The sequence below is a fragment of the Nilaparvata lugens genome, chromosome 2 (assembly GCF_014356525.2).
Source record: "Nilaparvata lugens isolate BPH chromosome 2, ASM1435652v1, whole genome shotgun sequence".
Classification (NCBI taxonomy): Eukaryota; Metazoa; Arthropoda; class Insecta; order Hemiptera; family Delphacidae; genus Nilaparvata; species Nilaparvata lugens.
In genome coordinates, this window is record NC_052505.1 from 72,758,240 (window position 1) to 72,772,232 (window position 13,993).

Below are 13,993 nucleotides of genomic sequence, written 5' to 3' on the forward strand. Positions count from 1 at the left end.
AAAATTGGCTTTCCAAAACTGGGCGAAGTCAAAGTCCACGTTGGTTTTTTCAAATTTCGAAAAACTAGAAAATTTAACACAACATAAAATAAAGAGAAAATATTGTAAAGTTTCAGCTAGTTTTAATTATTTACGAATTTTTCATTACATCAAGGAAAAACGTTTCCAATTATAGAAATGAGAAAATGAAGATTATCATTAAAACTGTGACTACGCCCCGTTTCGGAAAGCCAATTTTCTGACTCCAGCTGTTTAAAGTCTAGAACTTAAATCCGGATCTCGGAAACCGGCCCTAATAATAATAGTAGAGAAATCATCATCCTAGCATTTATTATTACTACTACTTTCATCTAAGATTCAACCGCGTTTAAACAAGCTCGGAAACCGGCCCTTAAAGTAGCCGATTAACGTCAAGAAAATATCCCATGCCTGGAGGAGATTCCATCAAGAAAAGGGATTTCACTGGAACGGATGAAAAAGAGAAGATAACAACCCTTCCTTCCTTGGCCCGCCCACACTACGACTGAGTGAGGTCTACTAGGAGCAACACTTGATCTACCAATCTCATATAAATTTGATGCATTTCATTCAACTCTTGACAACATCTATTCTGCAAGAGATTATCAAGAATTGAATCTTCTGAATAACTTTTTCAATTACCTAGTTGACAGAATGCCTAGCTGTAACTCTGTGCAGTGACTTCAAACCTGATCTAAGTCCCTAACAAACTTCTCCAGTTCGACAAACAATATTGATATAATTAATTCTTTTGCTATCGGACCATACAGTCATCAGCAACGTCAATAGAATATTCATAACACTCAATTTATTATGAAGTATGTGTGAAAAACTCCTCCAAAGAATAGAAGGGATCGAACAGTAATTCGCCGAACAAAGAGACTGGATAATTTTTTATTGACTGGCAAACTGTTGTAGACCTATTGTAGACGTGATGGGACTTCTGTACTTTGGTTAATCTTGTACGTTGGGTATCAAGTTGTAGTCTTTGGCGGGTGTTGTATGAATGAACCATACCTCTTGTGTTCATTTTACACTTATTTTCATGTATATACAAGGCAACAACATAAATATATTGGTTGTAAACCGATAATATTCCAAGAGAAACAAATAACGGTTTGCAATGTTCCCTGAAAGTGGCCCCCACTATTATCCTCACAGCTTTTTTCTGGAGAAGGAGAACACCAGAAATATGACTACTTCCACCCCAGTGTAGGATACCATATCACAGAAGACTGTGCAACAAACTGAAATATGCCATACGCAAATAATCATTCGACAGTTGACTCTTGAAACATCTTATGAGGTAGATAGACTTTGAGAGCTTGTCACAAAGATTTCTACAATGAGGCTCCCATGTTAACCTTTGGTCTATGTAGACGCCCAGGAACTTACTTGATGTTTCTCCTATGGACTGCTGAGGGTCAGCTCTATGCTTTAAGCCACAGATAAACTATAGGTTAGTACAATTTAGTTATATACAAATACTTGAATGGTAACCTTAAGATCCAATCTCTTTCAAACTCAATCTTTCCGTTCAGACCCCACAGTTTATTATAGTTGAAAGAGCAGATCTGTAGAGAAGACAATGGTAGGCAATAAAATGCGGACATCTCAATTTTTTGCAATAAATTCTTTGGGAATAATGGATAATTATTACAAGGTTTTAATGGTATAATTTATTAACATTAATTTTACTATAACAAGAGGAAACTAAGAATTCTGCTTCTTCAAGGAATCAATAAATTCGACTATTCTTTCTTTCTTTGCTTCATTTCTCAGCTCATTAATCATTTTGTCAAAAGCATCCGAGCCCGAAAGGAAGATTTCAATACAATGAGTTGTGTACCCTATCCTGTGATCAGTGATCCTGTCTTGTTGGTAATTGTACGTTCTTATCTTTTCAGATCGATCTCCAGAGCCCATCTGTGAAAATACAAGAAATGCTTTTTGATATTCATATAGAAGTGCATTAAAAAATATTTACAGTGAAGTGAGAAATTCTTCTCCTACAAAGATAAAAAACAAACCCAATTCACAACAAAATTCATAATTTTTAACAACTTATTTGTATGATTATGACTGAAATCTAAATAAAGGACTGAAAAGTGCCGAAGTATATGATCGAAGTCACTTATGGGACAATAGGCTACGTGGATACATACAAATATCTGGGTCAACTACTATCTTAGAATCAAATTGGGAAGAAAATAAAGCAGAGATGGGTAGGGAGATGAAAGAAGAAATGGATTCTAAAGACAATATTCAAAGGAGATTTTTCAAATAAATTAAAAACAAAAACTCTCCGGTGGAGGATTGGAGAAGCGAGTTGTACATTTGTGGAAAAGCTGGACGAAAGTTATTGACAGACACTGAATCTGAAATGCGAAAAATAATCAGATAAATAATGTAAAATATAGGATTTTTGTCATCTAAATATACCTCATAAGAGAGACTTTTGTAGTTTCAAGAATGTGAATAAAGCTATATTATGTGATACTAGCACCAAAAATATCACTAAGAGCAGCCAATTAAGAGTAATGAAAATTCTTTGACTGACCTGGAATTTCCTTGTCCTTGAAACGTTTTTCATTTGTTCATCAACCTGAATTTGATAAAGCTTAGCTCGCAGTTTTTTTAAAGCATACGATTTGTTTTTGATTTGTGATCTTTCTGTTTGACACTCAACCGCAATACCTGTTTGGATGATTTCATTCATGTTATTTAAAATCATGTAAATTTGCGAATGTATACTTCCAAGTTTATAATTCAGAACAACACAAAAATAACTGTTTTTGAATGTAATACGAGTAAACAATTAGTATGACAACTAAATTCTGACTTAAAACTCTTCAAAATATGATAAATATATTATTTTAGATTTTAGACGTTTTTACATTCTAGGATTTGGTGCGGTTCTGAGTTTATGAAATAACGATCATAACTATGCAAATAATGATAAACGCTCGTGTATACAAAGATCAATAAACATTCAGTCAAACACTCCGTATTCAGCCTAATTAATAATAAACCAAATCAAATTATCTGAAGAAATCTTAAAACCATTCATCTCACATTATGCAATTGATTAGAGGAAGCAATAAATGCTTTGAGCAAATTTGTTTTCACTCTCTTGTGAGTATTAATAAAAATATTCCACGATCGCTAGTTACTTGTTATTGGAACAATAAATATAGATATGGTAATAGATCTGGATCTATAATCCATAATTGGCTACATTTAGTAGGAACAGAAAATTAATAAAAAACATTTATACATGTATTAGGAGAAACGTTTGACCCATGTAACGGTATAGATAGAAAAAGAGGAAGTTGATTAATGATACTTAACTCTTTTGTAGTCATTCTCGAATTTACTGGAAGTTGATGTATGATACTTGAGTCTTTTCTAGTCATTCACGAATTTACTGTTCATTTTATTACTTGTTTTTATAGTTTCTCACATATTAAATTTCGTATATTAATGTTGGTAATAATTTATAACTTAGAATTCTCACTCATTAATGTAGCTACAAAATTCCTAATCTAATATCACATTTGGGTTAATTTTGTTATTGCTATATTTGGAAATTTCTATCGAATTCTTTTTCAAACTATTTTTGTAATTTCTGTTAATTTTAAATATTGTTATATTATCATAGCAGGATTTTTTGTAATATTCGTGTTTTGATCATTTGTTCTGTTAATCAAGAATGTATAGGATAGCAGCTCCTATTTGTATGAGTACATGCTCGAGAACAAATAATAAAATTATTTGATTTGATTGATGATACCTGTTGGCAAATGAGTGATCCTAACCGCACTGTCGGTTTTGTTGACACTTTGCCCGCCGGGACCTGAAGCTCGTTTCGCTTCAAATTTCAAGTCTTTATCATGTAGATCCACTTCTACCTAGAATATTTCAAAAGCAAACAATTAAGTAAGAGCATATATAATCTAAAAACGAGCAACATTTAGTAAATTTATCAAGACATGAAGAATTTTGGAAAGTAATATGATATTTTATTGTTATATTTTGTAGGAAAGATTGTAAGTATTCGAGTACAGAACCAATTGTACAAAAAGCAATGCTGTACTAGTTAATAGATACTTGAATTCCGAAACGGTGATTACCTTATATTAATAACTAGCCGGCAGGCTTGCTTTGCTTGCACAAACAGACTCCACCTCCGCTCCCCAGATCTATAATAAAATAGGCGAGGGACATAACTTTGCAAGTCAATACTTTGCTATGCTTTGATTCGGCAATGGAGACTATCACTAATATTCTACAACTGGAACATTCTATTATAAATGGATGAGACAGTTAGCTCAAGTTCCAGCTACTATTAATGGAGTATTGAAGTGTATAAGAAAATTAAGCCTGAAATTAGTTTTCCCACAACAATAAAGTAGCCTACAACTTTTTGATTCCTGAAGACCCAATGAGCTGGAAATACAGAAATGATTTGATGATTGGATTGTACCTCTGATGGCTGAGCCATGACAGAAACAGACACGGCGCTGGTGTGAATGCGGCCGTACTTCTCGGTGAGAGGAACTCGCTGCACCCGATGTACACCAGCCTCGTAGCAGTAGTGCTTCAAAGCATCACCTCCACTCACAGATATGCTGCCACTTCTTATGCCGCCTGAAATTATTGCATATTACTTACTTTACTACTTTACAAATTGGCAACAGCCTAATTTTGTCAGATTGGCAGTAAGTTGAGGATGGTTTCTAAGCAGTATTTGAGTTCTGTCACTTTATTAGGTTAGCACTAAGTTGAAAAACTTATTTAAAATACATTTATTGAGAAATAATTTTATTGGGCACTTTATGCTTCTATCAGAGGAAGTATAGATAATTTATTAAGGGCCGGTTTCCGAGCCTGAGATTTAGCTAAGTTCTACACTTTAACCGGCTTGAAACTCTGGAGTCAGAAAATTAGCTTTCCGAGCCAGGGCGTTAACTTAGTCGAGGACTCAACGTCGAGTTAGAGATAACGTTAGACTCTGGAGTTTATAAATTTGCTTTCTGAGTAATGGAATTATAAGTCCAAGACTTGAATTAGATTCTCATATCTTTTCGAGTCAAAGGTTTATCAAAGATCGTTGAGTCCAGAGCTTGAAACAGCGTGATTTTAAACCCTCGATTGGGGTAGGATTTACATTTAAGTTCTTGACTTAACTGAGCAAACACAAATCAGTTATTTTTTTGAGTACAGGAGTAGCCTAATAGATGTCATGGAATACCAAATTAAAAAGACAAACATGACAAATACGTCACTGCATTATTGTTAATAAAAATACTTCACATATGAAAAATACTAACATATTATTGTTCATGAAAAATTTCAACTTTAAATTGATAATAAACAACATACTGTAATCACCAGTGAACAAATCTCGCCACTCGTAGTGTAGTTACTTTATTCTCAATTACCTAAATATATATTTTATGTGTGATATTTTCCATGAGGAAATTACTGACAAAGCTTCTTCTAAGAAGCGAAATGTTTTTTTCCAAATGCCACCAAAGTGAATGGATTGCAGACCACGATAGTGTAATTATATCAACCTATATAAGCATTTAACGGCTGTCAAATGAATCCCGCAAAGCACATGGTTGTTTATATCATTCCATCCTTTCTCATTACCCCTCCACAAACAATAGCTCAAGTCTATATCGTCCAGCAAGAATATAAAATATTTAAAGGTTTATGTCATAATTTATAATAAAATTAAAATTTTAGGCATAAGATAGTTTCTGATCCGACAGAAATTGGATTTCAATCAGTTGGGTATGCATGAGAGTAAGACATTTATTAGATGAAAATTTGATTGACATCAGCCTTACCCAAATCCGAGACTGATAGATCGTCCACGTAATGATCCCAGCCTTTGTATGAAGCATAGCCACAATACATTTCAAGTAAATTGTTTGCAAACAGCATGGCTTCTTGTCCACCAACTCCTGCTCTTATCTCAATTATTACATCATTGATTTCATCAAAGGGTTCCACTGGTACCAAATAATTTACCAACTGTAACATAACAAGAAAATAATTACGAAAGTAATAACATTTTAAATATGAGGAATAACTAAAAATACAACTTGTCTAATGTAAGCCACAGAAAGTGAAACGTATTACATCATCTTAATTGCATGGTATTATCAGGATTTCTACATTAAAAGGAATGTTATCTTAAACAAAAATACAATCAATAACCTATTTCGCCATAAGATTGGACTTTGACCTGTACAGTTGCTGCAGTAACATTGATTGAAATGATTTCAATTTGCTCCAAATTGGATGCAAACCAAACATTGCAAGACTTGCAAGAATGGCTTAAAAGACACACTTGATAAAGATGGAACTCTGAGGATTGAGAAAAGTATTCAATTATTCTAGTGAGTCTTAAACAAAGCCAAAAATCCCCAGTCCATGTCACTGCGATTAACCAACAGGTCTGCATCAATCAATTTGTTTAGAAAAATTATAACCAACTACTGGCCATTTAGAATACATACGTTGTGATTCTGCACACCTATGCAATGTCCACAATATTAAAGCATCATTTGTGTCAAACTCACTAGCCATATTTATTTATTTGTTTACATAATTTGAAACAATCATTAGTTGCAGCACTATCAATGCAGAACTGTCCCAAGAGTGATCCAGTACAAGTTCAACACTCTCTGAAGGTGAGACTGGCTACTATATATCTTTTGCGATTCATATCCAATGAATCATAGAATTAAATGAATCACGTGTCTTGAGACGAGTGTCTCACAAAAGATATACAGTAGCCAACACTTCTAATTTATCTGCCGCCATAACGTTCATACAACATAACATATCCAATGAATCATCGAATCTGATGAATTTAGAAATTAGGTTGTGCTCTAGCCGCGGTGGCTCTAAGCACGCGTCTCGAGTCGTAGATAAAGAATTGCACCTTTATAGTCTCTAGTTGCTCTAGTCTGATAACATACTTCCGACAAAGTGCAAATTCAACAACAAACTGCTCTTAGAATACAGCACTGAACCAATAGAATGCAAGAGCAATAATACGCACTAACTATTGAGAATGTTATGGAGTAGAAATACAGACCAGTAGATCGTTCTACCACATCGGCATAATAGCGACTGAATGGCAGCTGGTGGAGAGTCGAGTGACGTTGATGGCGCGTTTCCCCCTCCACCATCCGCCAAGTACTGCGCGATTCAAAACCGTCCGTTTTCCGAGGTCCATCCTGTATAAGATCACATATAGAATAAGAGTTGTAGCCTCAACACAAATTGTTTCTAGATCAAAGGGTCTGTATTTCTACTCCATAACATTTTCAATTTTCCAGCAAACAGAAAAACTAATAGCAGACATTTAAGTGTGGCTGCATTGGAAGAATATGGGGAAGAGTGGGTGATGTATTGGAGAGGAGAGACTCAACAATGACATAGCCAACTCATTACCACTCCCGCGCCCTTCCAAACACAAAAGACTGAGAATTTTCGTACAATAATAGCTGACCACTTAAAAACCCAATGCAACAAATAACCTCGACCTTATTCTCCAACATCTCATCCCTTAACAAAATTCAGTGACAATTCGCAATCATACGATGAAGAGGGGAGCCTAATGCCTCCAAATGAATCCACAATTATTAGCAAAACATGTGAGAACTGATACAAAAAATTGAAAATTTGATATTCAAATTGCATCCACAATTATTAACAAAACATGTAAGGGCCGACGAATAATTGGAAATTTGATACGGTACCTCATTGACCAAGCGAAGTGAGGTCTAAGATTCAAGTCGACGGTTTTGCATTTCTCTTTATGTTTATATTTATGTTCCGCATTTAAGGCAAAACGCAGTAATAGATTTGATAGTAGCATAGTTGTTTACAACAAATTATTAGCATTGTTGATAGGCTACAACAACCCAAACAGCCATTAGTTGTTTACACACCGATATCTCGCCGACACGACAGGACAGGACATAATTTACTCTGATGGACAGTATAAGAGGAGGCTGTGGTTTATAACTGCGCAAGGTCTACTGTTCACAGAACTACTAGTAATATTATTTGTCAAGAGTTCAAGAAGGAAAAAAGATAAATAAAACATTTTGATACTTGCTTCACGGTCGACTCTTTGAAGCTTCTCAATATATTCTGTTTTTTCAGATTCTATTTGAGCTTTCATTTCTTTATCATCTTCCATGCCTGAAATGAACAAGTTCTTTGTTAATTGACAGTTGTAAATTTGAATTAAATTAGATAACTTCAAACAGTAATACAAAATGGATTTATCATGAGGCAGAGAAGAGATCACAGCACTTGAAAATTAGAAAACCAGAAGTGAAAACGGCACCATACTAATGTTTATTAGTTATAACAACTCACTAATCTAGATAATAGATTGTCAAAATAGTCTTTTACATGTTTTATTTTGTTGCAGTGGGTTTCAGTAACCCAAACCTAGGAAGAGTATGTGAAATATGGACAATTGCCGAAAACCTGAATACTACTTTATACTACGCTTTTACAACGTCAAATATTGACTATTGAATGAGCTGAATACTAATGACAAAATAGACAATGTGCAAAAAATATATATCAAAGAACATATGTGACAATAAAACTAACTACAGGGGTGTCTTATGATCCACCCCATCCTTAGGGTATGATCAAATTGGGTGAGTGTCATGCATGAGCCGAGAAACAAAATCTGGAAAGAGCAAAAGTCCAAAAATGCTGAAAATGGGTTATGATTTTATTATAGATCCTTTGATAAATTTAGTGAATAGTTCAATTATTGATGGTGTTTTTCCACAGACTTTAAAATTAGTAAAGTCTTAACTGTCCATAAAAAAGGTTGCAAATCCGACTTAAATAACTTCAGGCCGATAAATATAACCACCACTGTGTCCAAAGTTCTTGAGAGTGTTTTGAATATGCAAATAGTAAACTACTTTGAGATTAATGGTCTTTTTAGTAACTCTCAGTTTGGGTACAGATTGGGGAGAAATACAATTAGAGCTGCTGAGGATCTCTATAGGGATTGCTTGGACTCCTTAGAGAATAAGTGCTTCACTCAGGCTAAGTTATTCGATTTGTCGAAAGCTTTTGACACGGTTTCTCACAAACTCCTACTAGATAAACTCTTATTCTATGGGTTTCAGTCCAGATCCATAAGGATGATTGAATCATATCTCAGCAATCGTTTTCAGAAAGTTGCATTCAATGGATCAGAATCTCAGTACTTGCCTGTCTCTCATGGGGTTCCTCAGGGGTCAATATTAGGTCCAATACTATTCCTAATCTACATTAATGACCTCCCAACCATAGTTGACCCTCCAGCTAAGAGTTATCTTTTTGCTGATGATCTTTGTGTGTTTCTGAGCACGGCAACAGAGGCTTCCCTGAATGCTGCTGCACAAGAGGTGACTCAGTCAATTGAGAGGTGGTGCAACTCAAACTTGCTGTGCGTGAACTCCAACAAGGTTAAAGATTTGAGATTCACTTATAATAGGAGACTGCTGGTGGTAGATGCGGAAAAGGAAGCCAAATTTCTGGGATTCACTCTGGACAACTGTTTGAGTTGGTCCAGGCACATTGATAAAACCGCTGGAAAGCTTAATAGAGGAATATTTATATTAAGAAAGTTAAGGACTTGTGTCAGTGTTGATGTTCTAAAGGTAGTTTACTTTGCTCACATTCAGTCACACCTGTCTTATGGTGCTGTATTGTGGGGGTCAAAGGCATATAGCTCAAAACTATTTCGTATTCAAAGAAAGGCAATCAGGCTTATTTGTGGTCTGCCAAAACGCGCTCAATGCAAAGAGAGCTTCAAAGAATTAGAAATACTGACATTTTCCTCTATTTTTGTTCTTCAGTGTCTGACCTATGTGAAGGAGAATTTGAATGGTTTTGTTGAGCAGGGAGTATCCCATGAGCATCAGACTAGAGGCAGGAATAATTTGATCACCAGCCGCTACGAGCATTCTAGCACGCAAAAACATTTCTATTCATTGGTGTGAAGCTTTTTAATATGCTCTCTGAACAATTTAGAGGTTTGCCAAATCTAGTTTTCAAGCAGAAGCTGAAGATATTCCTAATCAGTAACCCCATTTACACTTTCCAAGAGTTCTATGAACTGGCTAGGACTTTGTAAAATTATTAATATTATGTTGAGGTACCTACATTAAGTAAATACTGTATAAACTACTGCTACTTTTCATTTCTGTTTGTTCGTTTTTATTTGTGTGACTGCATTATATTTCAAGACCAGAATATCTTATATTTGAATATTTATATATATTTTTAATATCTTTCTTTGTTTGGACATGATATTAATATATCATGATATTGTAGTTCTTTTAGAATAATATCTTTCCAATTATTGTATTGTATGTGTGACATTTGCTGTACATTGTGACGGAGGTAATGCTTCTGAAGACCTCAGAAGCGGTTACATTAAAACTTATTCTATTCTATTCTAAATACGTTGTGACTTGTCTGTACCTTTTAAGAGAAAATGCATTCAGTTAACGAGCGTTAAAAAATCAGCGCGCCTGAGGGGAACGTGATAACTAAGCTCCCCGTCAGTAAAGCTCCTTCTAAAACCACGTTCGAGGGGATAAACTGACGGCGTCAACTGAGCACCTGAGAAAGGAGCTTGGTTGTCGTGAGCGTCCAAGGAGCTTGGATGTCGTCTACGGTCCCGTTATCTAGTCCCCTCTGAACCAGTAGGGGATTTGCTGTCGGGGAGACTAGTTGACACCAGCGTGCAAGGAGCTTGGTTGTCGTCACCGAACCCGACAACAAAGCTCCTCGCACGCTCTGAATGCCGGAGTTTTCGCGAGTAAACTGACATGACATGAATCTCTTTTCATATCATCTGCATAGGCTATGGCATAGAACTATAACCGTGTAATACAGGCCTAATAAACGAATTTGAATGCATAGGTCTACTAACTTTCAACATTACCCAACACATGTAATACAGTATAACTGCCTTTATTAGACTCTCAAGAGAGGTTTATCTACTTCGAAAGATGAGAAGACTAGTGTTGAACGCCTGCTGATGCTGTACCATGCTGTATTTGCCAGCCACATACATTATGGCATCTTGATATGCGGACATTCTCCTGGAATGACATACTCCTGCTCTAGAAGGCACTTCATGTAATGACGTTTAGCGAGTATGATGCACACTGCCAGCCCATATCCCAACGCTTGGGCATTCATACAGTTCATGGCATGTACATACTGTCATTGCTCCTACACGCCAGGAAAAACATCTGCCATTCGCTAGAAGGGAGGAAGTGCACTCACATGGAACTCGAAAAAGGGGTTGACTTGGATGTGCCGCGCTGTCGCCTGTCAAGAAGGACAGTTTTCCTGTTTTGGCGGTGCAAATGTTCCACTGCCTGCCGAACTCGGTTAGGGCACGCCCAGTCAATGTGTTCAGAAGCTCATTGTCAAAGTGGCTTGTTAGAAGGAGCTCTACCAGTTAGAAGATTTCTTCGGCGAAAGCTTTGCTGGACTTTGACGCTGCCATGTACCATGTTTAATTCACACAATCTATCCAGGAAGACCTGGCCCTGATCACGACTTTGGATATTTGGATTAAGGTCGAAGTTAGGACTCGCTGCCACACAACCCTTTACATTTCATACTAGAAAAAAATACCATATTAAAAAATCACAATTAACTTTGATCAATCATAATTAATCAAAAGAGAATAGTTGCAAATTATTGAATAGTTATTCAAAAGAGAACAGTGACAAATCAATGTAGAATTGAATGAAAAAGTTTTGTTTTGACAAAAATGGTTTTTTGACAATTTCTTAGTCTTTTTCATTCAATATGAATAATTACCACAATATCAACTACACAAAAAACAATGTAGAATTATTCCTACAATTCAGATTACATGGAAAAACAAAAATATAAGAGTATAAAGTCTCAATTTAAAGGTTAAAAGTAATTGAAGACTAAACAGTGGATCAAAGTTTTTCTTGGTGATATTTAATATTTATGGGCTGTTTTTCCAACCTCAGCTCTTTAGATATTGTAAGGGAATACGTTTGATCATCTAATCATTTGAACTCAACAACAATGTGATACAAGGTTGAACTCGTCTTTTCCTCTTCTGTACTCTGTAGATATATTATGTAGCCGGGTCCACACTAAACAAATGTTTGTTAAACATGTTTGCTGAAACAGTTCGAGCAAATTTCATTATGCTTAACAAATGTTTGCCCGTGGCCAGTGTGAAACAAATATTTGTAAGCAGTGAATTTTTTAAGTTCTACAGCAAACACTGAAAATGTTTAGAAAAACCGTACCGTAATTTGATGTTTGACAAGCAATGATTGTCCAAACTTTTTTAAAATGTTTATCCCTGTGCCCCTCAACAAACATGTTTGCCGAACATTTGCTCAGTGTGGACACGGCTTTAATGCTGGATTCTACGGACCTTAAACTAAGTGCCCCCCAACTATTCTAAAGGAAATCAAAATTGAAACTAGGAATAAATGAATTGACCTCCAATGATACCCTTTAAAGATAGTTTCCTTTGAATTATTACTCACCCAATTTCAATTCTTCTAAAGATGCCAAACTGTCAAGAATACTAACTCTTGAAGACAATAACTGATTTTTCTTAAAGGCCTGCAAATTATTTTTGAGAATGATCTATCACTTCTATAATTATCGGTAAGAGAATCTAAGTGTAACTTTAAGGCATCTTGGTTTTGTAAAATAATGTTTTCAACTGAATCACTGGAAATAGTGCGAATCGGCAGTATATGTAATTTTAAGAAGTATAAGTTTCTTAATTGCTTGGTTTTTACATATTTCCGTATGTGGTTGCAATTAGTCTTATTTGAGTCATAAAATGTCAAAATATTCCTTGTATAATGAAGAGACCGTGGTAGGCACATTTTTAGATGTTGAGGTTTTACAATAATATTTCAATCCATGAAAAGTTACTTTGCTATTAGTATTTAAAGAATTTACCATTATCCATACTGAAACTAGCTAATTAATTGGATGGAAAATATTCAACAAATGAATAGAGAATGTTTAAATATTGATATGCACTATTAAACAGAAAAGTGCCTCATTCAATAATCAATAGTGAAACAATTTTAGGGTTATGTTGATTTGATTGATTCAGTGCCTTCTGATTCTAGTGTAGCAATGCGTTCGATCGGGGAACTAGACCAGTTATCGAATAGACACGCTGGAAAGTCTATAGTGAGGTTCACGTTGTAATCGCAGTGGAAAAGATAGAAAACAGCGTTGTCGATCTCTGCCTTAATTAATATGTTTCTGAACTGTCAAAAAACAGATTCGGCATCGTTGGCGGAGCTAGAAAACGATATTACTACCGCTTGACAAATATAGAGGAGGATAGCAACATCAAAGTTAATCAAATACTGTCATTATAAAGTAATTACCTTAATACCTTCAGCTTCATCCATACCAACAATTGTGGGATCGATGCGTCAAAAAATCAAAACAAAGTACAAACACATGAAAAAAAAACTGTAAACAGTTCAGTGGCAGTGATCCAGTGCTCACGCTCTCAATAAAAATTCAAATTATCACTCATAAATTCGTTCCACTGTAGTATGCCTTTGCACCAGTAGCTTCGGACGGTTCTCTGAAGGCGGGCTCATCCAATTGCTTCACACTATTAGGCAGCTTGTTGTAGAATTTCAGGGCCGAAATCCTGTAACTGGCCTGCTTCTTCTCTTTTCTGTGATCGGCCTGTGATCGGTGGAGGCGTCTCCTGGGGATATCAACAGCTCACTGCGCCTGGTGTTGTGGCGGTGGATGTTCACGGGCAGCTAGAGTATGCTGTATCTTCTTGACATACACAAAGACAGGAGGATGAATGGCTGAAGACAGACAGTACACAAGGCGAGCAAAGATGGGCTTGCAGGGGCAAGAT

At 35.7% G+C, this 13,993-nt stretch overlaps 1 protein-coding gene across 1 annotated transcript; it reads right to left on the reverse strand.

The window, feature by feature from the left end:
• Positions 1-1,682: 1,682 nt before the first annotated feature.
• Positions 1,683-11,528, reverse strand: LOC111062768 (peptide chain release factor 1-like, mitochondrial). Its single transcript, XM_039421680.1, has 7 exons — positions 11,365-11,528; positions 8,165-8,250; positions 5,877-6,063; positions 4,505-4,668; positions 3,812-3,929; positions 2,579-2,715; positions 1,683-1,944 (listed from the first exon to the last, which is right to left on the reverse strand). The coding sequence occupies exons 2-7, from the start codon at positions 8,246-8,248 to the stop codon at positions 1,732-1,734; spliced, it is 903 nt and encodes a 300-aa protein (XP_039277614.1). The 5' UTR covers positions 8,249-8,250; positions 11,365-11,528; the 3' UTR covers positions 1,683-1,731.
• Positions 11,529-13,993: the final 2,465 nt, after the last annotated feature.

Bases quoted from the DNA above. Each gene is read 5' to 3' on its own strand.
- LOC111062768 (XM_039421680.1), bottom strand. From the start codon at position 8,248: ATGGAAGATGATAAAGAAATGAAAGCTCAAATAGAATCTGAAAAAACA. The intron at 6,064-8,164 runs GCAAGTATCAAA...GTTATGTTACAG, and splicing joins TTCAAAGAGTCGACCGTGAA to TTGGTAAATTATTTGGTACC. The intron at 1,945-2,578 runs GTCAGTCAAAGA...GTATTTTCACAG, and splicing joins CAAGGACAAGGAAATTCCAG to ATGGGCTCTGGAGATCGATC.